The 24,569-nt window shown below is 40.9% G+C and overlaps 1 protein-coding gene across 3 annotated transcripts in view; it reads right to left on the bottom strand.

Annotated features, from left to right (window-relative positions):
- The window catches only part of Nfia (nuclear factor I A), a 377,440-nt gene that overhangs the window by 111,069 nt on the left and 241,802 nt on the right, over nt 1-24,569 (bottom strand). For all 3 annotated transcript variants that reach the window (XM_008844440.3, XM_008844432.3, XM_008844449.3), the window contains exons 4-5: nt 17,826-17,900; nt 1,015-1,132 (exon numbers count right to left, since the gene is read on the bottom strand). In XM_008844440.3, coding sequence (XP_008842662.1) covers nt 1,015-1,132; nt 17,826-17,900 — 193 coding nt within the window. The remainder of the gene's footprint in view (nt 1-1,014; nt 1,133-17,825; nt 17,901-24,569) is intronic.

Here is a 24,569-nt window from a genome sequence, read left to right as displayed (position 1 = left end):
AAAGTAGCCAGTTTCTTGGCTAAAAGTCAAAATGTCCTTGGGCTTCTTAGCAACATACTCTGTCCCAAAGACCAAAAATGTCAAAAGTATTGGGGAGCTCTTATCTAATCCCTAAAAGATTTGAGGGTTACCTCTTCAGAGGGGGGAATGTTAGAGTAGCAAAAAGCCCCATAAATTTAACTGGTCAAAACTATAAAATCCCTAGTCTATCTGTTGGAGGACCCACCTTTCCAGTCTCACTGGTCAATCACCTGGTGATAGAACCACCCCTAGGAAGACAGGTTCACCTTAAGTTATGCTAAATATATGGGGGGGGATACTTAGTGTGTTAATGAGGTAGCAAATTTTTCCTGCCTGGAATCCCACCTTGTAAGGCAGAGCTCTGCAGACTCTCACCAGCCACAGTCATGTAGGTCTCTGTAAGTTACTGCCATTTGGGTCCATTCTTCAATTCTTTTATGAAAGAGACTAAGAACCCTCTAGGGCCCCCCCCCCCCCCCCACGTTTCAGGATAGGCCAAAACAATGGACATTTGGTGCTTTACTTTAAATAAGAGACAAAATGACTACAGAAACAGTAGGTGAAGTTGCTTTGTAGACAATGATAGACTGGCACCATCCTTTCAAATATCCTGGAAAAAAATTCATTTCGTACCCTTTGTATGTTCAGAATGTGGCATCATCAGAAACCCTCAAAAAAAAAAAAATTCAGGTTGAGTACTGGGAATGGAGGCACATGCCTTAAATCGCAGTACTTGGAAGGCAAACCTCTGTGAGACGGAGGCCAGCCTGGTCTACATAGGAAGGCAAACCTTTGTGAGATGGAGGCCAGCCTGGTCTACATAGGAAGGCAAACCTCTCTGAGGTGGAGGCCAGCCTGGTCTACATAGGGAGTTCTAGGACAGCTGGAACTACAGGGAGACCCTGTCTCAAAAAACAAATATACAAACAAAAAGTTCCTGGTGTGCCTGTCTGTGTGCTAGCTGCTCAGTGGGCCACCAATCCAACTGGTTACCTGGTAGAGGACGTGCTGGGTAGAGACCTCCTCATTGCCCCTGGACTCATGCTGTAGTATGAAGAACTTTCCAAGTCAGAGAGAGAAAAGTTGGGGCCGGTTCCTGCAGCTATCGGTGCTGGAAATAAACAAAAACGAGTTAAGTTCTGTGAGTAGATCAAGGAGAGCTTATTTCAGTGGGCATTTAGCACATTTTCTTTTTACATTTATCTGGGAAGCTTATCCAAAATAATCAGTAATGAACTGTGACTTCAAAGGAATGTTGACAATAAAAATAGTCCACATCAGAGAGGTATATTCTTTCCAATGTACCTTTCATCTTTTCTCTATTTATAATAGTAAACTGTCACCAAGGTTACAGAATTCCTGGGTACTTTAAACAAAAATACCTCTCATGTCTTAGACTTGAACTTTTCTTGAATGATTGGCTCAAATTTTCCCTAGTCTTTCTCACTTTGATCCCAATGGCTTCTCTTCAGCTGTACTTTGGAATTCTGACCTGAATTTTGATGAAAGCCACTCTGTCTGCCTAGGCTACCTACTTCCTGCAAAGTGAAATGTGTACTTCCCTTTGCTCCGTGAATGAACTCCCTGCATCGCACAAACTCCCTGCACACATCTTTACCTCCAGGTCTGGCCCACCTTGTAAGTTACATTTTTATAAAGAAAGCTTCAGTGGACAACTGGCACACACCTTCATTGCATATTGTGTGACTGCTGGGCCAAAACAGCATCAGAGAGCTGAGGCTGCAAGACGGACTGTGTTGCCCATGGAGCAGGAAGTATTTATTATCCCGTCATTTACAGAAGAATCTGCCAACCTCTGATTCAATTTTGAGAATATATTATCTTCAGAGATGATCCTTCCTAGGATGTGATTACGTGTATTTTTATTTCAAGCCTCTATAAGCATTCTGTACAGTAGCTTAATAAATATTTTTGAATGAATAAAATCTACCAATCTCTTTTAAAAATATTTTATTACTTTATTTTATGTGTATGAGTGTATTGCCTGCATCTATGTAAGTATACCCATGTTGTGCAATGCCCACTGAGGTCAGAAGAGAGTGTTGGATTACCCTGGAACTGGAGTTATAGATGGTTGTTAGCTGTCATGTGGGTGCTGTGAATCGAACCCAGGTCCGCTGCAAGGGTAGTCATTGGTCTTACCTGCTGAACCACCTCGCCAGAAACCCCCTTTTTAAGACAGGGTCTCACTGTATCCCCTACTGGCCTAGAACTGGTTATGTAGACCAGGTTGTCCTCCTTCTTACAGAGATCTATCTGCTCTACCTAGTGCTGGCATTAAAGGTGTGTAACCACGCCGGCTACCAATCTTCTTTCAAAACTATAAAACCTGTGGCAAGACTCTATTAGTTCAAGTACTCTTTCTGAAATCCAGTATTCAATAAAAAATACTATGAAAAAGCAGGACAGTAGACACCTATACTAATGCATATTATACATGTATATAAATAAATTAAATTCTCCTGATAGATAAAAATAAATTAAATTCAAGTTAATATCTATCAGGAGAATTAGGAACACCATAGCCAGAAATTTCATTCAAGAAATGATTATTAAGTGCCACTATTACCAAGAATTGGGCTGAGAGAGGAAGACAAGAACACAATACAGGGGAACCTGGCAGCTTAAGGTAAAGACAGTTGAGAAATCCTCAGATAGTCATTCTGAAACTGGTACCAGAAGTGGGTGTCTAACCTACCTTGGGAAGAAGAGGCTCAAGGGAGTAAACGGGGCTGAGAAAATGTGATGTCTGCAAAAGATACTGAAAGGACAGGGCAACTGAGAGAGAGGGAGGGTTTCTGGATTGAGGAAACAACTTAAGGTAGGAGAACAGAAAATGCTGCCTGGGTTTCTGACAGCTTCATATAGGGCCTAGGACACAGGGTGGAAAAGATGTGGCTATGGTTATGTCCCAAAGGATCCAGTGGATTTCTGTAAAGGAGTACAGATCTGAATCCCAACCATCACATGCTTGTAAGCCAGGATGCACTTAGCAACCTTGTGAGTGAAAATTGTTGTAGTTAGAATGCCAGCTTCTAAGCATTATTCCTGATAGCAGGAGGCAATCAGTAAGCACTGAACATATGCAGCTAGTGGCCACACTTAGTTTTATTCACTAGTCAAAGGTGAGCTAGCAGCCTATGAGAATGCCACCATCAATTGTGTGTTTACAATCTAGAAATAGCTCTTAGTCGCAAAGCTGGAGAATAGAACTGGTAAAACCAGAGAGAGGCCCATGGGGTCATTTAAGAAGGGTAAGATGAGATAGGGTGACACGCAAAGTATGGGAAGGAGAAGCCAGAAGTTAGAGGCAAGCTAGAGGAGTCAGAGGTAAGAAAATATGCTGGCAGTTCACTGTGGCAGTATCAGAATGACTCTCAGGACTATTGCTTGGGAAACAGGATGAGTTACTATGGAATCAGAAGGTATGGAGGACCACAACAATGTGTAAGAATATATACACTGAGTCGTTTGACCGGAAGCAATGACTAAATCTCATGCAAAAACAATCTTTACTAAGAAATAGAAAACTGACATTCAAATGCATGTCTCCAAGACTGGCTCCAATGGAAGGAGAGCCTTTAGTGCAAAGTCTTGACAATAATGTAAACAGATTTCCTCTTAATAATGTTGCTTCATCATTCTATAATTTGCCTTTATATTCAATTCATTTGTATAATGAATTGTTTTGTTTCATATTTTGCATGCGAAATGGGCCATTGTGTAACCTGGTCCAGGGCACTTATCATCACCTCAGCAGCCCGACAGTTGAGAACATGACAGGTTCTTACTAATGCCTTGTGCCTCCTGGAGCCCATGGTCATGTCCACGTCTCTTGGTAACTAGAGAACGTGAAAAGGCCTGTCAGCGTCAAAAGTATGAATTTAGATTTTCTTCACAAATTTCAGAGTGGGGTTGAGGCCTCAGCTTGGTGGAGAAGCTTCCTCTTTCTGAGGAAAAGGCAGGATCCCTCCCCAGCTATTGGAAGGAGAGTGGGAGGCCTGGCCTGGACTGAGGGGAGAACTCCAAAGCTTTCAACAGAGTGGCAGACACCAGCACTTCCACTGAACATTGTATCTTTTGTGTGATCTATCCTAGAAAATGTCTTTTCCCTCCATCATTCTTTTAAAACTATCAGAGGAAGCAGAATAAGTGAAGGATGAAATATGCACATGCAAATATAAATATGGTATACTATGTCGAGACACATAAAAAACAAGTTAGTCCACGCAAGTGCGCTTAACCTGCCCCCGTATTGACCTCTCGAGGCACGTGCAGAGCACAGTACTGGGGGATGCCGTGAAGGCACCAGGTGGCACAGCCCAGAGTGTTCATGGGATGTCTGGTGAGTGACTTCAGAGCTTGGCAAACTGGTGTGTCTCAAATTTCAAAATATCACTAAATCTGAAATGAGAATGAGTTTCTCAACCTGGATTAAATAACACCAATAAGGAAGAGACCCAAGCTGTGCCTTCTGCAGGAGGTCCTAGCAAGCACGCACTCCTGCCACTGTCTGTATGTGCATGGCAGCCGTATCGCAGTCACCTTGCTGAGGATGGATTCTGACTCCATATTGTGGGGTGGCATTCTCACAGTCTCCCATCTGGAAAACAGGCAGAGCCTTTGGCAAACAATGAAGACAGAACCGCAGAAGGGAACTGCGGACAGGCTTCTGGGAGACCCTGGGAAGCCATGTACCTGGGAAGCACTTTATTTACTAATACCTAGTTGAATCTTTAAAATAACCTTCTCAGGAAAAGTACAGTTTCTAGATGAGGAGGACCACACTTTGGATCGAGATGCCAAAATTGACATTAATTACAAAAAGACAAAAGAGAGGGAAAATTAATGTAAAATACTGCACCACACCGACTCATGCAAAGAATGGGCCTTGAACATGAGATAGTAAACAGGCACATTACATCTCAGTCCTCAGAAGGTTTTTGGCCTAAGTGGAACCTATCTAATTCAGCAGTACTGACTGTACTGAATCTTACAGGAAAAATGAAAACAATGTATTGGGAAAGTTGAGAGGAGACACAGGTCATACTGGCTCGTAAGATCAGAAGCAGGTTGAGCAGAAGAGTGGGCACCTAGGCCATACTCTGGAGAACGTACCGATTTAAAGGGGCAGAGGAGGAGATAGGAGGGGCCTGGGAGGCAAAGCAAAAAGCCTGCACCTATGTTTGAGGTAGAAAGTGGAGGGAGTGAGCTGGGAGAGCCTGACAATTTCTGAGTAGGGCAGTGAAAAGGTATAGGAATTGATTTAGGAATGCTGATATGTAATAGCATCTTGAATGCACACAAGAAGGCTAGGCTCTGAAGGTGGGAAAGATTGACACAGGACTCCTAGAGAGAAAGAATGGAGACTAGACTAGACTATGTTGTCAAGAAAGAAAACAGTGTGTACAACAGATACCTGACAAAGCTTCTAGAATAGCAAGTTTAATATCTCGGAGACTGTTCTCATAAATAAGTAAATGATCATATTCTTCTAAGGGATATAAAGCATCAAGAGGATGCATATAACATAGTATGCTTCCACCTAATAAAGGTATTAAGTCCTTTTTGGCTAATTATGGAGATAATAAAATTTGTCAAGGGTTGCATGACTTGTTCAATGTCTCTTAATTTCTGACTTGTTCAGGATTTTATGTTAGGCTTCTAAGGCTTCTCAGGTAATTGCGGGGATTATAGAGCCACTGCCAATCAAGTGCAGACACATGATGAAAGGGCTGGACCAACTCCTGTTCTTCCTTTCTGTTCCATATATTGTCAAAGTTTATTTTGCTTCATTTGTACTTAATTGTAGACATATTAGTGCTTAACTGTGTGACATGTAACATTTTCTCCCCATATAGACTGATTTACACTTTAAGGCTATAAACAGACATCACAGGAGATAAAATGAAATACTGTTCTAGGACTAGGAGAGCTCCAGTAACCCCCTCTGTAAATTGGTTAAGTCACTGATATTCTTTGGGTTTCATAATTCTAATAATAATTATGATAAACATTGTAAACCCTGCCCCCCATGGCTACCAGGATCACCATCACAATTCATTAGGCATCTTTCCTGGACAGATGTTGGATGTTGGAATAAAACATTTAAGTCCATCATCACATTTATCCTCACAAAACCACTAGGAAGGAACTGAGGTACAAAGCAGTGGAACAACTTTACCAGGTCATGAAGAAAGAGGTCAGGCCACAAGACTTTTAACCTTCCAGATCCAAGAGCTGCTTTTGTGCTCCAAAATAGCTTACTACCATTTGTATAGTTGCTGATCAATAAATATACTTTGAGCTAAGGAGAGTAGAGTTATTATCCCCATTCACTCCCCTCAACTTGATGTCATGCAAAATGAGGCTGTATTCTATAAATATGTATAGGCACTGAGGAGGAGGTTCTCATTTCTGAAGCAACACCGACACTACTGTAGCCTAAGTTTATTGTTTATCCAAGAGTTTTTCTCAAAAGGTTAACTTGGGCAATTGTGCCTTCAGATGTTATTTCTAAGTCCTACGTCTCCCCTTCCCCCTCTTTCCTGTCATGAGTAGAATGTACTCTTTGTGTCATTTCTTAATAAATGGTTTGCTATTAAGGAATCATTATAGTAATGTGGGCTATTGGAAGAAAGGGGTTACTTTAGTAGCCAACCCTCTTAATGACCTGCTCTCCTGTACACATTAGTAGTTGGATAAAGTTGTGGTTATTGAACTTCTGCCATCCACCAGAGACGATCTGCTCGAGCTTGCATTGTTGGAAAGAGAGGACCATGGGAAAAATTCTATCCAAATTTCCAAGCGACTTTGCCTAGGAGACGATGACTTGTTTGACAGGAATTGGCAAGGAGCAGTATCGAAATGTCTACCTGTGTGTCCAGCCTAGTGCCCATGGCACTCAGCCTCTGAGAGGCTACATTCTATAGGACACACTGTGCATTTTAAGGAGCACTTTCAGCATGCCAGGCATCATTCCAGATGCTTAAAAAGAGAGAACAAGGTATGAAAATATTTGCCCTCTTGGAGCTTACATTCTAGGGCTTAAACATTATAGCTGTCCCTTCCCCAAGTCTGCGTCCCCCTCCAAAAAATGGGATAAGGGCAATAAATCCCTTCCAAAGACTACCGGGACTCAATTTCCAATTCATAAAATAACTACAAAAAATTAAGATGTGTTTTTCTCACAATTGTATGATCTAAAACCCTCCCAGAGAGTTCGTGAGCTTGTACTTTTAAACCAAGGGCTGGGAACTTCAAAGCAGGATACAGCTCTGTGGCCCAGAACAATTTCATGTTGTTTTGCATTCCATTGGCAAAGGTCTTATAAGAAAGTCTATGTCACTGGTACAAAAGGAGTGAACATGGGAAAAATACTTGTTCTTCTTTCTGTCAAAGGCACAGTTGTAAGACACACAATGCTATGAAAACTCAAGCGAATCTGTAGTCATCGTTAAAGGAAATTAACTTGGAAAGTAATTTGTGGCAAGAAAATCCAACTCCTTTGTTATCTCCTTTTTACTGTAATATGTTTCCTGAACACTGCCTAAAAGAGAGGGCTTTTAGAAAGAAAAAAATAAGTATCGTAAAATTAACTCATTTTATCAATTTGTGCTTTCTGCTAGAGTTTCCTGACTGTGGCTATGAGGGGCTGTAAAACTGATGAATTTGCATGGAAAAAGAAACCAGTGTAAGTAATTTGTGTAAGAGGTAACACGGACATAGACTGCTATAATTCAGACGCCCTGCAGATAGCAGACTGCTGCAGTGTGAGCAGTTATAGGCTAGAAAAATGACCACACTGCAGTCAGTCTGACTTGAATGGAAATCAATCACAAAGGTACTTTCTCTGAAGCTTCTACACCACTGTCTTCAGCAAGTCCTTTGCCAAGCAGATTTCTGGTCTGTAAACCCTGTGCTGATCTCCCCCTTTTAACCCTTGTTTTTAAAGGATGTGGCTAAACGCAGGCTAGGAGTTGGGTTTTTCAAGCAGGAACATAAGAGGAAGGCACTGAACTAAAACATGGATTTCCCTCCATGTGAAAATGAGCTTGCCCGCCATTAAAAGATTTAAGCAATGCTTTATCTGAAATGTAGTGCTAGGTGCCAAAAGCCAACAGAATGCTTAACCTCATGAAAGGCAGCTGCTAGCACAGACAGACTACTTCATTCACACAGCCATGACTTGTGGGCACAAGTTAAAGAACGTCTGTAGGTGGTGTGTGTGTGTGTGTGTGTGTGTGTGTGTGTGTGTGTACGCATGTAGGAGGGGATGGAATGATATGAGTGGATGAATCTTAATGTTTGAAAAAAAAATCAACTTTATTACAATAAGAATAACACATCTGCCCTACCCCAGTCTGAATCATGATGATGGTTTACCTTTCATGACTAAGTACTACGAAATAATTTGCAAGTTATTCCTACTCAGGCACTTTATTGCATAAAGAAAGCTTAGTTTTGGAGGTTGACGAGCTCAGACATATGCCCCATGGAGGAAGGGGCCATCTGCTGCTTATTTCCCTATCCCTCTTAGCACACAGCATAGGTTGATTCACAGATTACATGTGCAACAAGTGTTTACTGAATTGAACTAAAATCTTATGAGCATGTTAATGAAAAACAGCAAAAGAACTTATGTCTACTGAGCTTCATTACATACCAGTCAGTGTGCTGGGTATCTCATCTAACACATCTTATTTCATCCTATACTATCCCTATGGCTCTATTAACATTATTCTAAATTACAGGTGAGAAAGTGGGCTGTGATGAGCAACATACTCAGGAATAGCACAGGAATTTGGTGCAGGTATTTCCTAGACACCTGCCTAAAGAAACAGGGCAAAAGCCACATTTCTGTTCTCCTTGTCTGTCCTTTCTCGGGAATTATTAGGGAGGTGAATTCAGTGAGATTCAAGTTATCACCTACCACATAAGTGGCACAGTGATGCCACCCTCATTCCCCCCACTTCTTTGTTCCAGGTCTTCAACTGAGGAGAGTCAGCTTGTATTCTCCTAGATAGAGGGCCTGACACTTAGTCTAGAAGAGCAGCCATGGAGGGGTGAGAGATGCTGACTGATCTCTTGCATTAGTGGCTTCTACCTTTGGGACTGGAATTGATTTTCTGCATTTCAGAGCATCATCTCATCTTCGCTTTTGGTTGAAGTTAAATGTGGTACCCCTTTAGTATAAAATACAGCCTCAGTCATGGGATTCAGAGGAGGGATTTGATGGCCCAAGAGGTCTTTTCACTACAATGATCTATAAACCATAGAAGGGCTTGTACACATAAGCCTGTTCTCCAAGAGCGCTCTGGTACTTTCTGACCATTAACTGTCTCAGCAGAGTCCCTTCCCAACAATACACTAATCCAGATGTCAACAAAAATAAGCATTTTCAGGATTTTCACCAAGAACTGCTTAATTTTTTCTTCCTCCACCTATCGAGGAATCGTGGGTGTTAAAATGTATTATTATAAGTCACATGCTGGATAGTTTAGTTTAGCATTTGATTTACAGTACAGCTTTGCTGAATGTGCTCTACCAGCCTCATCCTAGACATGCCTACAGGGCAACTGCCAACAGCCTTTCCAGTCAGTGAGGGTTAGCAAGGATCGGATTCCAGACCAACTCTTAATGCTCTTTGTGACCTTATTGTGGGGCAATAAATGATTTCTATCAGCCTTTTGGAAATCACAAAAAAGCCTTTTTTGTTTCTAAAAGTCACTTATTAGATATTAATATCTGCTCTTAAAAGTAAGGCTTATGAGCACATAAAGATCTACTAAAAAGCATCATGTCAGTAATGACCTCCCAAATTTTTGTTCATAAATAGAAGCAAAATTTTTAAATACTACAGAATTAAGTATCTTAAAATGCTGATACAATAATTCAATCATGGCTGACTACTTAATAAGCTTGTACTGTGTCAGTGTCAGACAGAGAATTTAAAAATGCCCTGTTACCTGCTAGATGCCCATTAGTTACTTGGAATACTGTAGAAATATAGGATTTGGCTAAAATCACAAGGAATAATTATGTTATAAATAGATGAATGAAGGCTCTTATCCTATCACAACTGTGAACTCAGAGGGGCCACTATAATGGTTATAATAGACCAATTATTAGAACATAATTATAAAATTGATCATTCTTAATTATCACACAGGCATATTTCTAAATAAATTTGCTGGTAGTGGTCAGTTCGAGGATCAGCTCTGAACACAAAGTGGATGATCAAGGGCAAAGGCTTTGCTCAGTAATGATCATGGTCATTACCATTATTGGGCCCCCACTAATCCAACCCAAGTGTTGCCCATGTCGCCCTTTAGCATTCCTCAAGTACCATCACCTCAGTATTCAGACTTATGCTCATCATACAGCTGGGACTTCAAATACTTTTATTAAATAAGTGAGTATAATTTACAAAGAAAACACAGATGAGGGGCATTATGAATATTGTCCAAGTCCTACAATCATGAAGTTTCAACACTTCATCCCTAACTCTAAATCCTGAACTCTTCTGTGACACCATGCTGCCATCTTGAACATGGAAGCCTGTGTTATACACAGGAAGCATAAGCAATGAGCTACCTGGAAAAGATTAGAAATAGAAAGACCTATGGAGACCACGACAACAAATTAGCATGTATATGAATGTATTATGTACTTTTCTTTTCCATAGGTCCAATCTTTATCATAATAGTGCTTCAAATCTGGTAAATTTAGTTAAGGACAGACAACAAAGACTAGAATCCTGCTTTGAGTACTTGTATGGTCAGCTCTAACCAGGAAGATGACAGGCGCGTAAGTGTACCAGAAAGGACAAGACACTTGTGCACAGCACTGCCTGATATCATAAGCCTACCATGCTCTAGTTCTAAATGTAGCCTGCACAGTGGTCCCAATATGATGGCCAGGGCATACATCCAACACAGGGTATGCACGCATGTCAAACAGTAGGGCTGAGTCAACTGAGGACAAAGATGGGTGGGGCCATCTCTCACCTTAGTGGTTCTTTTGGACGATAGGATGCGATAGAAATCAGGTTTAGCCATCCATATGTGAGTTGGGATTCAGAAGAAACGGCAGTGATAAAAATCTCTACTACTGCCAGTCCATTCTATTTACTGCGAGCTTTACCATCCACTCCTCACTCCAAATGAGTGAAGGAAAAAATTGGACAACAAAACATTTTTCTGCACTAATTCAATTTCAATATTTGTTTTGAAAATTTATTGAATTATACTGGAGGAAACCTGATAAATTAAGCCAGCCAGACTGATCTTTTTCTCTTCCTCAGAGTGTGGCAATATTTATTATTTTATTTCTGGATGAGGGGTTGATTAAAACTAGAAAAGAAGCATTTGCAATGCTGTACTCTATTTAGATTAAGACTGCTTAGATTGGAAAAAATGTTTCTAATGGAGCCAATCGGCATTTCTTACCATGTGACTTATAACAGATTTTCTTTAAAAGCTGTATTTTGGATATAGGGCATCCAGCCTATTGTGTACACACCATATCTTCCTTCTAGAAGAGGTGGCACTGACTTCACATATAAAACGTGTGATGTTCATTTTAAAATTACTAGTAGAGCCTGCTATTGACCATCTAATTATGCCGAGTTCCATTTATAAACATAGCTAACCACTAAGTTTATGGAGACTTTTTGTGCTGCTTTAATAGGATATTGATCGAGAGCATAGTTTGAGTGGCCTGCCATTGAATTGTGTAATGGCAAACAAAGGCAAGGTCACAGCAACTGTCTGTGCTGGGCTGCAGTCTATTTTTTATTATCAACTTTTTCCTTCTTCCTTTATTGCTCAAGCCCCACACAGTTTCTTTCAAACTAAGACCTTGCTTAAGAATATCAATTATTTAAAAATTAATTTCCATGCCATGATCACTATTATAGTGTCCCTCAATAGAGGAGAGAGCCAACAGGCCACTTGCTCCGACAAGAGGTTTCAAATCTATTCTGTTTTAATAAAGATCCAAAGGACTGCAAATATTTAAGTGGCATCCCCCGAAGACTGAATGCCTGGGACTTCTTACCCAAGACCCATTTCTTCATCGGTCAGTAAGAACAATTTGTATCTTCAAGTTTGAACTTGTTACCAAAGTCTCATTTTCTTATTGTACCTCGTGGCTGAGTTAATTCTATTTTAGTAGTCGTACCATGTCAGGTCAGGCTCTGGCCAACAGTTCTTACAAAATTGCTGGCCTAAAAAAACCTCTTGGATGGGGGCACTTGAAGCCACACTAAGGGCCTAGGGACTTGAAAAGAAGTTTGGAATGAACTGTATTTGGAACTCCATGATGATTCCAACATGTGAATATCAACAGTGCACATTCCCAAGGCAGGAAGCAGCCGCTAGGGTGCCACCTCATGCCAGGCTGAGGCATAGGCCTGCTCCATTCACTGCCACTTTCCATTAACAAACAACTCGGGAACCCTGAAGTCCACCCGGCAGCAGGGCTTTGTGGTGGAGCCAGGGCAATTCAGTTGCTGGATTTCAATAGCTTCTGCAGCCAGGCAGCAGGAACCAGAGCACAGGCTGGGTAGCTGAGAGCGGTTTTCACACCCAAAGACGCTAAGGCTGGCCACAGTGTACTGAGAATCCTGGCTTTGCAGAATTCCAGGGCTGTGAAGTCATTCCGAGGCATGAAGTTTATTTAACCCTTGCAGGCAGCCTGGGTGTACAAACCACTGCTGGCAATCAGAACCACCAGGCCAGAAGCACAATGGCCTGTGTGTATCTGCGGTTTTTACTCTTTCCCTCTGAAGCCTTTAAGGGTTCAGAGTCACTCCAACAACTTCAAGAAAAACAGAGTCAGCACTTTAGAAGGAAATGAGCAGTAGTGGAGTTTGGGGGAGAACTTTCTGAGTTCACACCAGGAGGGACATTTGGCAGCCTCAGAGCACATACTTTGAGGAAACACTGGCGCAAAATAAACAAGAGTGGGCTTGACAGACAGCCCTTGAAGAGTGACACTCAGCAGCCAGCAGAATGGGCTCTCCGGGGCAACTTATGGGAGAGGCCAATCTGGAAATGCCTTCAGACGGCCTTGTGTGAGAAAGCAGCATCTCAGCAGATGGCTCCTGTCTCCTTCTTCATAGGATTATGCTAAAACAACGTCAGTGATTCGGAACCACATTGTCAGCTCCTGTGGGCCCCTCCCCGGCAGGCACCGGATGCCTCTGTCTTTTTCTCTGGCCCAGTGTGCAGTGGTCTGTGCTTTCTCCCTCCCAGGGACTAAGGTAATAAATAACTAGAACTGCTTTCAGATGGTCCTACCACATGTGGAAAAGGAAGCAACAGAACAAATACACACTTCATGTGATAGGCTTCCTTTCCTACAAAACCAGAACTCTTTTGCCCTTCCACAAACAGTAGGTAATAATGTCAAAAATTAAAGGGTGGTGGGCAGGAGGTCAGGGTGAGACAGAGTTCGTAGGTGCCTGCAGCTCCCACAGCCAGCAGTAGTCCTGTCCAGCGGCTCCCTATATCATGTCAAGCAGCATGGCTAACTGTTGCCTAGGAATTTGTGAGGCTGAGACAGCTGCTCTTACTGGAGTTTCTCTGTTGTTGCCACCTTGGTAGCAACACTATTACAAATGACACAATTAGCACATAGTTACTTCAGTGAATCTCTGTGTGCAAATATTAAAATAGCACCTCCCTCCTAGATTACAGTTACAAACTGGAAACCTGGGAGAAGACAAGATTTTTACTATCAAATTTAAAAACTGAATACTAGCAGCTGGAAAGAGAAACCGCTCAAGAAAGGCTATCATTACTGAGTGCCAGCAAGTATCCACACTATAATGTGGCCATAACTAGCCGTGACTGTGCTGAGGTGGCAGAACAGGTGGGGCTGGGACACCAAGGAAGAGGTTCAGGAGGGGCATGAAACTCTCACATTAGGGTGTGTGGGGGTGGTATGAAGAGGTGGGGCTCCATGCTTTCAGGGCTGTGAGACTATCCTGCATGATACATCATAATGGATACATGCCATTACATATTTGTTGAGACCCTTACAATGTATAACAGGACCAGGAGCTGAAGAAAGAATGCTCATATAAACTAGAGGCTTCAGTTAATAACCGTGTCAATACTGGTTCATTGATGTTCAGATTGTAGCATACCACCAAAAGTTTTACTAATATGGGAAATTGTTAGGGAGGTGGCATAAAGGACTCTGAAAATTATAAACCTAAAAATGGGTCTAAAACATACACACACACACACACACACACACACACACACACACACAGAGGACTGGGGATGTAGTTTAGTGGATGGGATTTGCCTTGCATGCTTGAGGCTATGGGTTTGATCTATAGTGCCACCAAAAATTAAAAATTAAAGTCTGTTAATTGAAAAATAAAATTGTACCTGAAAACACACCTTGGGAAATTTTCAAACTATTTTACTTATTTTGTTTTATATGACATTACTCTTTTTCTTAAATGTACTAGTTAAATTAAAGGTGTATCACCTCAACAAGAAATGAGCACTCACTAAAATCCCACACTTCTTGGGTCTACTTCATTCTATAATGTGGTTAGAGAAGTAATCACAACAAATACTTGTAGGGGTGTGGCTGAGTGCAGCAAAAGAGAGAGCAAGATGTTGGATGCCTTTGAGTACCACAGCATCCTTCATCTGTGTGAAGGGACACTGGTCCAGCCACAGAAGCACCAACTGAAGCAGTGTCATATTTCATACTTTTTCATACTAACACTTCACATGCTCCTAACAAGGCTAACATCCTGTGTTTAACCAACATACTGCTGGTTAGCTCATATCTAATTCAAGGATGCACAGTGCTTCTCAGTCCCATTTATCTGCAAGAAGTTCCCCTGCAGCTCTAACATAGAGGCTCAGCATTCCTCACGTGGGTGCAAGAAGAAAAGGGGCAGCAATAGCACTGTGAGGAATGAGCAGAGACTCCACTTCAGGTATGCCTTTTAGAAAGATATGCAGGTGAAGGCCTGAGCTTGGAGATCCCTATTCTAGCAGCCAAGGTGATCTGTAAAATAGGCCCTGGCAAACCTAGATTAAAAATCTACAAGGAAGTGGGGGGGGGGGGCCTCTGGGATAGAGTCTACCAATTTGGACTGAAGTCATGGTTTAGCTGACACAGCCCAGTCCCACTCTTGCCAAACTGTTTCAGTCAGCACAGGTCATGTGTGAGTGAGTTCTGGAGCGATTACACAGCAGTGTGCAGAACTGAAAAGCATTCGGGAGCTGAAGGATGCTCACACTAGGCTTCAGCTAACCTGCTCCCCACCTCATCCAGCACAAGAAACCATCCACAACCCTCTGCAAACTTAGCCCTCAGGGTGGGCATCCCCTCTGGCAGCCCTGAAAGCACATGTAGAATTCACTTGGCAACCGTGCTGCGTTAGACTGAGTGGAGGCCTAATCAAGCTTGGATAGGAGACCTGAACTGGAAATATGGGAAAGGAGGAAGGGCAGATGCTGGGGATGGTTCTGAGCTGCCTAGCCTCTTATAATCTCCAGGCCTGGAATGCTCCTGGTAATGATGGCTAAATGCAAGCATCCAAGTAGCCAAGGCAGAATGAAATGGCCCAGGGCTCTAATATTAAAGGATTTAAAAAATCAGTTATGCTTTGGATCTCAATAAAGGCTCAATAAATATTCTTTCTGCTAAGGCTGTTATAACAGGTAGGCTCTGATATATATAATATATATATATACTCTTATGACTATTAGTAATATTTTAAGAAAAATATAGACTACTGATCACTTTTAAAAGTCTTATGTAGTAAAAAATATAGACATATGCATTGTTATCTGTCTGCGGTGAATAACTGGCTAATCAGTCGTGGAAGAACCAGGGCAGCATATGTTCCCTCGTCCAACAAAGACACTGAGGTCCTCTTGAACTGACTGAGACTTTGAACAAACTTCATTAAGACAACAGCAGCTTCTCCACTGCTGCCCCACTGTTTCTCCCTGAGGACTCTGACCCTACTACGCATGCACACCCCAGTGTCAACAAGGCCTCTCTGATTCCCAGAATTTCAGCATGCAGTTACCGTCTCACTATTTTACAGGTTTAATCTTACACTGTAGATGATTTCAAACTTTTGTGAGCTAGCCTAAGAGCATGGACTTTAGCCATACTGAGATTTAGCTGTTCAACTTCAGGTAAGTGACATTAATAGATACTTAAGTTTAACTCATCTGTAAAAAATGGGGGTAATTTTGCATATGATGAGCATGTTGCAAGGATTAATTGATGCAACATCCTCAAAGGCCTAGCATAGTGCTTGGCAGATACTGAATGCTCAGAGTCCCTGGATTTTCCTCCAACCACATATCGTATTCCACTTTTTGGACCCTCAAGATTCTTTCCGCCTATGGGGACTAAAACAAGAGCTGAAAGCATCTGAGTTTGGAAGATCAGGCTGACTTGACTTTCCTGACCCAACATCACATTAGGAAGATAACTGACTTACCTAGATATCCTTACAAGCCTGTAACACAGAGAATGCGGGTTATGAACTCCATTTCATTCCATAAAGGACTTAATGCCATGTGAAAGTCTTGTTTATAAGTTTTACTTGTCTGTACATTTTGGAGTAGGTAGGGGACAAAAGAGTAAACTTTTTTTAAACTTTAAAAGAAAATTTATTTATTATTTTTATTTTACTTGTATGCACGTATTGCCTGCATGTAGGTTAAGTGCACCCGGGTTGTGCAATGCCCACGGAGGTCAGAAGAGGCTGTTGGAACTAGAGTTACGAGCAGTTGTTAGCTGCCATGTGGGTGCTGGGACTCGAACCTGGGTCTTCTGTAAGAACAACCAGTGTTCTTAATCACTAAGCCATCCCATCTCCCTAGCCCCAAGAGAGTAAACTTTTAATAGTTGGTATTTATTTTTTAATTGAAACTTCAAGCATGACAGTTATTGTAGGCATACTTTAAAACAGAGAAATTCTTGGCTAGGCGTGATGGTGCACACCTTCTGTTCCAGTCCTCAGGAGGCAGACATGGGTGAATCTCTTTGAGGTCAAGGCCAGCCTGGTCTACATAGTGAGTTCCAGGCCTGCTGGGCCTGCTGGAGCTACAGGGAGACCCCCCCCCGCCCCAAAAAAGAAATCGAAACCTCACAAACAAACCAGAGATATTCTTGAAAGAAGGCAACTCTTGTGTGTGTGCATGTGTGTGTGTGTGTGCATGTGCGTGTGCGTGTGTGTGTGGTGTATGTGAGAGAGACAGAGACAGAGAGGCAAACGTCCACATTTCTGGAACTATCTAGATTATGCCATAAGAAACATATAATCAATGGGCCTTTGATCAACAGAATCAGGTGATGGTGGGTCATCCTCACTAGCTGCTGAAGTTGTTATTGACAAGCTGGTAATGCTTGTGCCACACTGTGTCACTCATACTGAGAACATTAGCATTGTGTAAAGGTCAGAAACAAATTCTCTTAAAATGTAGACTTTCTTACAAATCAGAGGGAAGACTCAGGATCTTTTTAAGTCAAGTTCACACTATATACTCAGAATATGTGAGACACTCTAATAGTTCTAATAGACACTTCTTCCTCTAATGCTTCACGTTAAAATATTTTTTCCAACTTAAAAATCTTGGCTTTTGCACAACCAGGTGGTATATATTTTCTAAGGAAAGGAACAAAAGAGGGCTTGTAAAAGCTTTTTATGTCTCTAGTAGGCCTAGTGAGAGAGGAAAGACAAAGCCTAAATCTGGACCAAATCAGAACAAAATTATACTTACTTTGTGACACTCTTACTAGTTCAGTCACACTGAAAACACCTGATGTGACAAAACTGTCCTGGAAGCCCAAATGTCCTGCGGAAACAAAAACAGAAGAAAACCAAGTGTCATAAACAGAAAACATTTGACAACAGAACTGTAAACATTCATCTCACTATGATTAAGCGTGTGATGCCTAATCTCACACCCCATCCCTCGGTGTCCCTGTGGGAGGGCATAGTCATTCTGTAACACAGACAGCTTTGGGGCTGAGTCTGGAGGTTGTGCAAAGCTATGACACAACAGCTGGGTGATTTTTGAGATGGTAAAAAAAAAAAAAAAAAATCAACAGGAAATCTGAAACAAAAGAGAATTTCAAAGAAATGGTTACCCTGGGTGACCTACCCACCCCCCCAATCAGGCCTTAACAATGGGGATGAACAGCATCCCTAGGAAGCTGCCAGGACAGCCAAGTTCAGTAATGGTTTGAAATACTATTCTTCACAGAAACATCTGATCAGGATTAGCTATCCATTCATTTAAATCAAGCAAGGTTTAAAGATATTCCCTCTATAGAAAGACTTTTTTTTTTTTAAGCCAGAGAGGAAATACAAGTTCAAGTGTTAAAACATGAGAAAAATAATTATTTTGTACACAAATAAAATTTTAGATTTGTTTAGATAACAAGAGTTTTTTTTGTGTTGGCTGATTTTTCTGAGAAAATAAATGTTTAAAAATTGCTTCATGTTAAATTTTGTGTTTGCTTCACTTTTATTGAATATAATTAATTGCCCTCTAGATACATAATTTTACAACTATCTGCAATCACTACATAACTTGATGGTATATTCAGAAACATAAAGCTTACAAATAGTAATGGATACACAGTCTACAACAGGTGGTTCCCATTCCTGCCTCTGTAATTTTGATTCTATGAGTCCTCCACAGGTAGCTTCTACTTGCGAAATCTGCCTGTGGTGTCATCTTAATCTTTACCTGCTTTAAAATTTGACTCTCAGAAAGAGTTTTTAGCAGGAGAGATTTTTAAAAAGCAACTATTCTTTGCAATAAGACATGTACTTTTAAGAAATTTGGCATAAGAAAATGGACCATCTGAATATATAGCAAATTCATACGCAATGTGATAGTTTGATAAAAGCTTGGTTTTATGCATTACTAAGGGGAAGTAAATTTACTTGTATCAGAACATATGAATCAAAAAGCTTGCAAAAAATAATGTTTTAGAGATCATAAATAGACCTATGAATTCTTCTTTACAATAGATTTTTGAATAAGTAAGATTTTTACTGAGACTTAAAATTTTCAGTTAACTTTTATATAACATACATAATCTATGATACTTAAAATAATTCTACATTTTAGGATATATAGCAGCCATAATCTGCTTTTTAAAACTAAATGGCAAAAGTTCACTTTTAAAAGTGCTTGGGACTTTCATCTGTCTAAGCAGCCCACAGTCAGGTATGTCTACGGGATTCTTATTTGCTAAATGCTGGAGTGCTGTCTCTTGGGATTAGGAGAACTGAGAAGCAAAAAAGAAACAAAACAACAACAACAAAAAAATGAAAACAAATAAATAGTCTCTTAAAGAAGTCTTGTCAAAACAAATCATAACATTTCTTTTTACTGGGACACAGTTAAGATGACGCTTATCCCATAGATCACAACAAAGGAAATCCAGCTACAATGTATACTAAGGCAGACACAACACACAAAGGAACATGAGGAAGCTCACAGCAGAAGGGGAAAGTTCACTTTGGTCTGCAGCTCTCCATCAACTCTTTTTGCGTCATGAATTACAGGCTGGTATCTGTTTCACTACCAAACTCTGAAAGCAACTGATATAACTTGAAAACCGAAGTTGAGCTTTACGCAAGGACTTGGGGGAGGATGTCCTCTGAATTCATCCAGTGAACAAACTGATACCCTCTCCTGGTTGTCTATGCCCACTTACCTCCTAAATGCTACTGTTCTCTAAAGTGTTCTCTCTCTCTCTCTCTCTCTCTCTCTCTCTCTCTCTCTCTCTCTCTCTCTCTCTCTCTCTCTCTCTCTCTCTCTCTCTCTCTCTCTCTCTCTCTCTCTCTCTCTCTCTCTCTCTCTCTCCTCCCCCAACTCCACCTTCTTCCCTATTAGTGTATGTGTAATTTCTAAATTATTTTATCTTGTTTCATGACGTCAGCAATCAGTTTAGACTATGATAATTGTGAAAATTAGATTGATGTTTGATTTGTTCATCACTGGAAACTTAATGCCTGAAAGTAGAGACTATTTGTGAATGAAGAGATGAGTGGATCTTTTGGCCAATGGTGCTCAAACCTACTTGCTAAGATCACTTCTGGATTCCAAACCTGTACTTTAAATGTCTGTTGGATACTCTATTCCGATAGCCCACAGGTAGCCTGGGACCCAACATGTCCAAAGTGGAACTCATTTCCTTCATGCTTTTTTGAATCCTCTTTTTAAATGCATCATCCATTGTTTATTTAGCTTTCTGTTTTCATGTTAGCCTGACTCTGGCATCTTACAATTAAGCAATCCAATGAATCCTCACTAACTCTTCTTCCTGTCTGTGTCACTCTACTATGCATGTTCTCACCTCCCCATGACTGAGGCTTTGGGTCTCCCCGCTTCTCAATAGCATGATGGGGAGCCTCCAAACCATCTTCTGTCTACTGTCAGTCTTGGCTTCCTCACCAATACACTCTCCACTCTGCAGCCAGAGCTGTCACATTGACAGGTAGATCTTGACCATTCACTCAATTGACAAATATTTACTGAGTACCTATCATGTACCAGGCACTGTGCTAGATATATAGTTGCTATACAGTTTCAGAGATTTTGTAGTTCCTCAACAGATACAGACAAAAACATTTAAAATAGGTTATTTGAAAAAGTATAACTGGTATAAATTCTATGAACGAAACAAGTAGGAAGAGTATTAGAAAAGATGTTAGACCTCTTTTTCTTTTTTTCAGCTCTGACCAAATGTCCCATGCATAGTTTTAACATAGCACCTGGTACATGCAATGGCGATTTTTCTTTTCTTTCATATCAAGTGTGAACCCTTTGAGCTATAAGAGTCTCTTCTGTGTAAGTGTTGCTTCAGCACCCAGGCAGGTAGCTGGCAAGTGGTAAATACTCCAGAGATGTCTCTGACTGAATAAAACTAACTGGTCTCACTTTTGAATAAAAACATAGAACTTCTTTCTGTCTCATTTTCTTATTTCTTATAATAGGATCAAACTAAAACTGAGCAAATCTGCACTGGAAAACTAAACTATCCAAATAAAAGTGAGCTTTCCATATGCTCCTTCCAAACTGAACAGGACCAGGACAGGAAAGACCATCCACTTAGATGCTCAGATGGGGCTCCTGGTGGAGAAGGAACCATTGGTTCTGGGAAGAAAGGCCTGAATGTATGCTGTGGTTGTTATTGCAGCTCATGTTTTGGGAGATACAGGAAAAATGAAGTCAAAGTACAGCATTATTTAATGGACATTTGTGCCCCTCCCCCAAATCTAGTCCCATTTAAACTAGGATCTTGTGTGATCTTGAGAAAGTCACTGCAAAAATCATTTCATTCTTCTCTCAGCAACCTGCCCTCCAGGCTGGTGCATAGGGTCAGGCACGTGTGCAGCCTGCCCTCGAGGTTGGTGCATAAGGTCAGGTACGTATGAACGTATGCAAGCCAGAAAAATGAAAAAGGGCCTAAGTATGTCACAAGTTCTGATGGTAGCATCTCTTCACACTATAGCCAAATTATCAGATAAATTATAATTTGTCCCTGACAGACAAAAGTTTTGTGTAAACAGTTCATTTAACTTCAAGTGGCTGGTTTTGTTTCTTCACCAGTTACTTGGAAACCTGCTGATGAACTCTGTTAGAAGACAGCAACGAGACATGAAACCTAAGAAATGGCGGAAAAAGTGATGTGGCTAACATAATTACTAAGCAACCGGAGCAGATTAATACTTTGTTCTCACACACACAGAATCATAAAAATGACTTGCAGGGAAATTACGCTCATTTGGTTGTTCTACTTTATTGAAAAATGAGAGAAAAGTGGAAATGAGAATAAAAAGGTAAATTTAATCAGTTTGGAATTCAGATGTTATTAGCATTAAAAGATCTCAGTCAGAAAGCTGATTAAACACTCCTGAAAGGTCTCAAGATTGATGTTCTGAATAGGGCCTCTCAGAACAGACTGCTGTTAGCATGCCGTTGATGCACTGCAACATTGCTCAATGATCTATCTCTAAATTCTGAACTACTGTTCAGAAGCAACTGCATAGGAGATTGAAATAGGAACAGATCTCTTTTCATTTTATATAAAATGGCTACAAAGTTCATTCACTGAAGTCCTGTTCAATGAATTCCCAATTAGAGTTGAGGTTTCAATACCTGGGAGTTAGTGAGACGTGGTGAGGAGAGATGAGCCTTTCTCATGAGGAGGCAGAAATATAAAGAACGAGATTCTTTCATGGGTGCTCAGGGGCAGCTCTCTTTGCCTCGATGATATCAGCAGTTATTATGGAAAATGCCTTTTTCTGGGAACCAAATCTCATTTCATGAGAGGACTGAACATCTATCTACCTTTTAACATTAAGGCAGGAAAGAAAAAAAGCTAGATTTGCAGAGAAACAGTGACCCTGCAGAGCTGCTCAGAGGTTGGGGGAAAGACAGCCAGGAACAAGCCATTCAGAGGGCTGGCCATTAAAGAAAGTTGAAGTTTCCTTGACACAGTTTGTATATGAAGTTTGTATATGAAGAGGCCACAAACAAGACTTTACATTCAACACTGGCTGTTTTTCTTGTTCCAATATCAAGGGCCTCTCGGCCCTGAAGGATCAAATCTTATCTGGTTTTGGATGTAGGCAAACTGCAGTGCACAGATAATTTTGTTGAACAATGATGATCTCTAGTCTCTTCCCACTGGCAACTGGGTCTCTATCACAACTAAACAACAAGCCAAGAACTGGGCCTTTCCATGCTGTGCTCCTCAGCCACTGAGAGTGAACAGACTCCCTCATTCTCACCCTCTCCCTATTGCAGCAGGAGTCTGGGTGGCCTGAGATGTGCAGGCCCTGCATTAGCTTAGTTGAGACCACCAGCTCTGTAAAGAAAACCCTGCCTTACCAGCCAGTCTCCTCTGGGGTTTCACTTTCTCTTCTGTGTCCTCTAAAGGCCCATGAGCCACCTGAGGGATATGGCTCCTTGACAGTCTATCTTCCCTTTAGCTGCATAGACGTCATATGTGCTCAGTAAATAATGTGAGGTTATATATACTTGAGCGTCACCAAAAGACCGAGAAATGATAGGTAAGTTAAAAGACTTTCTGCTCTGCTTGTCTTATGTCACTAGCCTCCTACCGCATTTGACATATCTCTGCACTCTGACAACAAACCAGAGGGCATGGCTTGAGGCTCGGATTCTTACAATGTCCCAGGGCCCTGCACAACTCCTTAGTCTGGCTGTGTAATGAGTATTCACTCAGTGGCTTAGATAACCTTATTTGGTGGTCCTCTACTACAGTAGCATGTAAGTCACTACTCACTTATTTGCATAGTAATAGTTATTTCTGTACTCAATTTAGACTACTTTAGAAAACAGGTCTTTTCAGGAATTAAATGGAGGTATGTTTCTATTGGTTCAATAAGGCCAAATTCTAACTTTTTAGCCTGATTCATGATTGTATATAGTGACTAAATTATTTTACCATTCATTGATAATTCTAAGATAATTCTTGTTTTTTTATATTTTATTTATTATTTTTATTTTATGTGTATGAGTGTATTGCGTGTATGTGAGTGTACCTATGTTGTGCAATGCTGCAGAGGTCAGAAGAGGGCTTCCAATTCCTCGGAACTGGAGTTAAGGACGGTTCATAGCAGCCATGTGGGTGCTGGGAATTGAACCTGGGTCCTCTGCAAAAACAGTCATTGCTCTTAACCGCTGAGCCATCTCTAATTCACACCTCTATTTTAAGAAAGCACAGGAAAACATACATATCATTTTGCTTCTTGATTGGCTCCTTATGGTGGTGGAGAAACAATGATTTGGTAATTTCTTATATTAAAAGTTCAAAAATTGGCATATGGTGCTGGACTGACATTAACCTGAAATGGTTCTGTATCTAGAAACTTTGGAAATTTTCAAAAAAAATTCTAAGAAAAAAAAAAAATTCAATTAATTATATGGAGGAAGTGTTTTCATTTTATCGGTAAACTGTCTGTTATAAATGCATCTATAACAGGGTTATGATTGCTATCCTGATTTCTTAGATCACATCAGGGACTTGCCTCCATGATGGATATAATATGTTCTTAGCTGCAGAGAAAGATGAAGCAAAAGAGGCTTGAGAAGCAGGAAGCACGGATGTGCACACAGTGGCCTTGGTCTCTACTCCATCACGTTCCACGCGTGTACGCTGCTCTCTTCTCTGCTCAGTTACTAGAACTCAGAATAGACACCTAACCTGTAGTTTTGGTCAGTTGGTTTTTGCCATCATTTCTCATTTAGAAATGCTTTCCATATTTATAAAGTCAATATTTGGCTTACTACTTTCATTCAAAAAAACATTTATTGACAGTCAAGCATGAGCTGAGGTCCCTGGGATAAAAATGGGAAATAATGTGAAGTCCTTGTTCCCCGTCACTGCTTCCACCCCCAGTCAAGAAAAATAGCACAGCACGATTTTCAGCAATGCGTTAATGTAAAGTAGAAGAAATTTCTAGAAGACTAACA

The sequence above is a fragment of the Nannospalax galili genome, unplaced genomic scaffold (assembly GCF_000622305.1).
Source record: "Nannospalax galili isolate Female #2095 unplaced genomic scaffold, S.galili_v1.0 scaffold71, whole genome shotgun sequence".
NCBI lineage: Eukaryota > Metazoa > Chordata > Mammalia > Rodentia > Spalacidae > Nannospalax > Nannospalax galili.
This window is presented reverse-complemented; position numbering and strand designations above follow the sequence as displayed.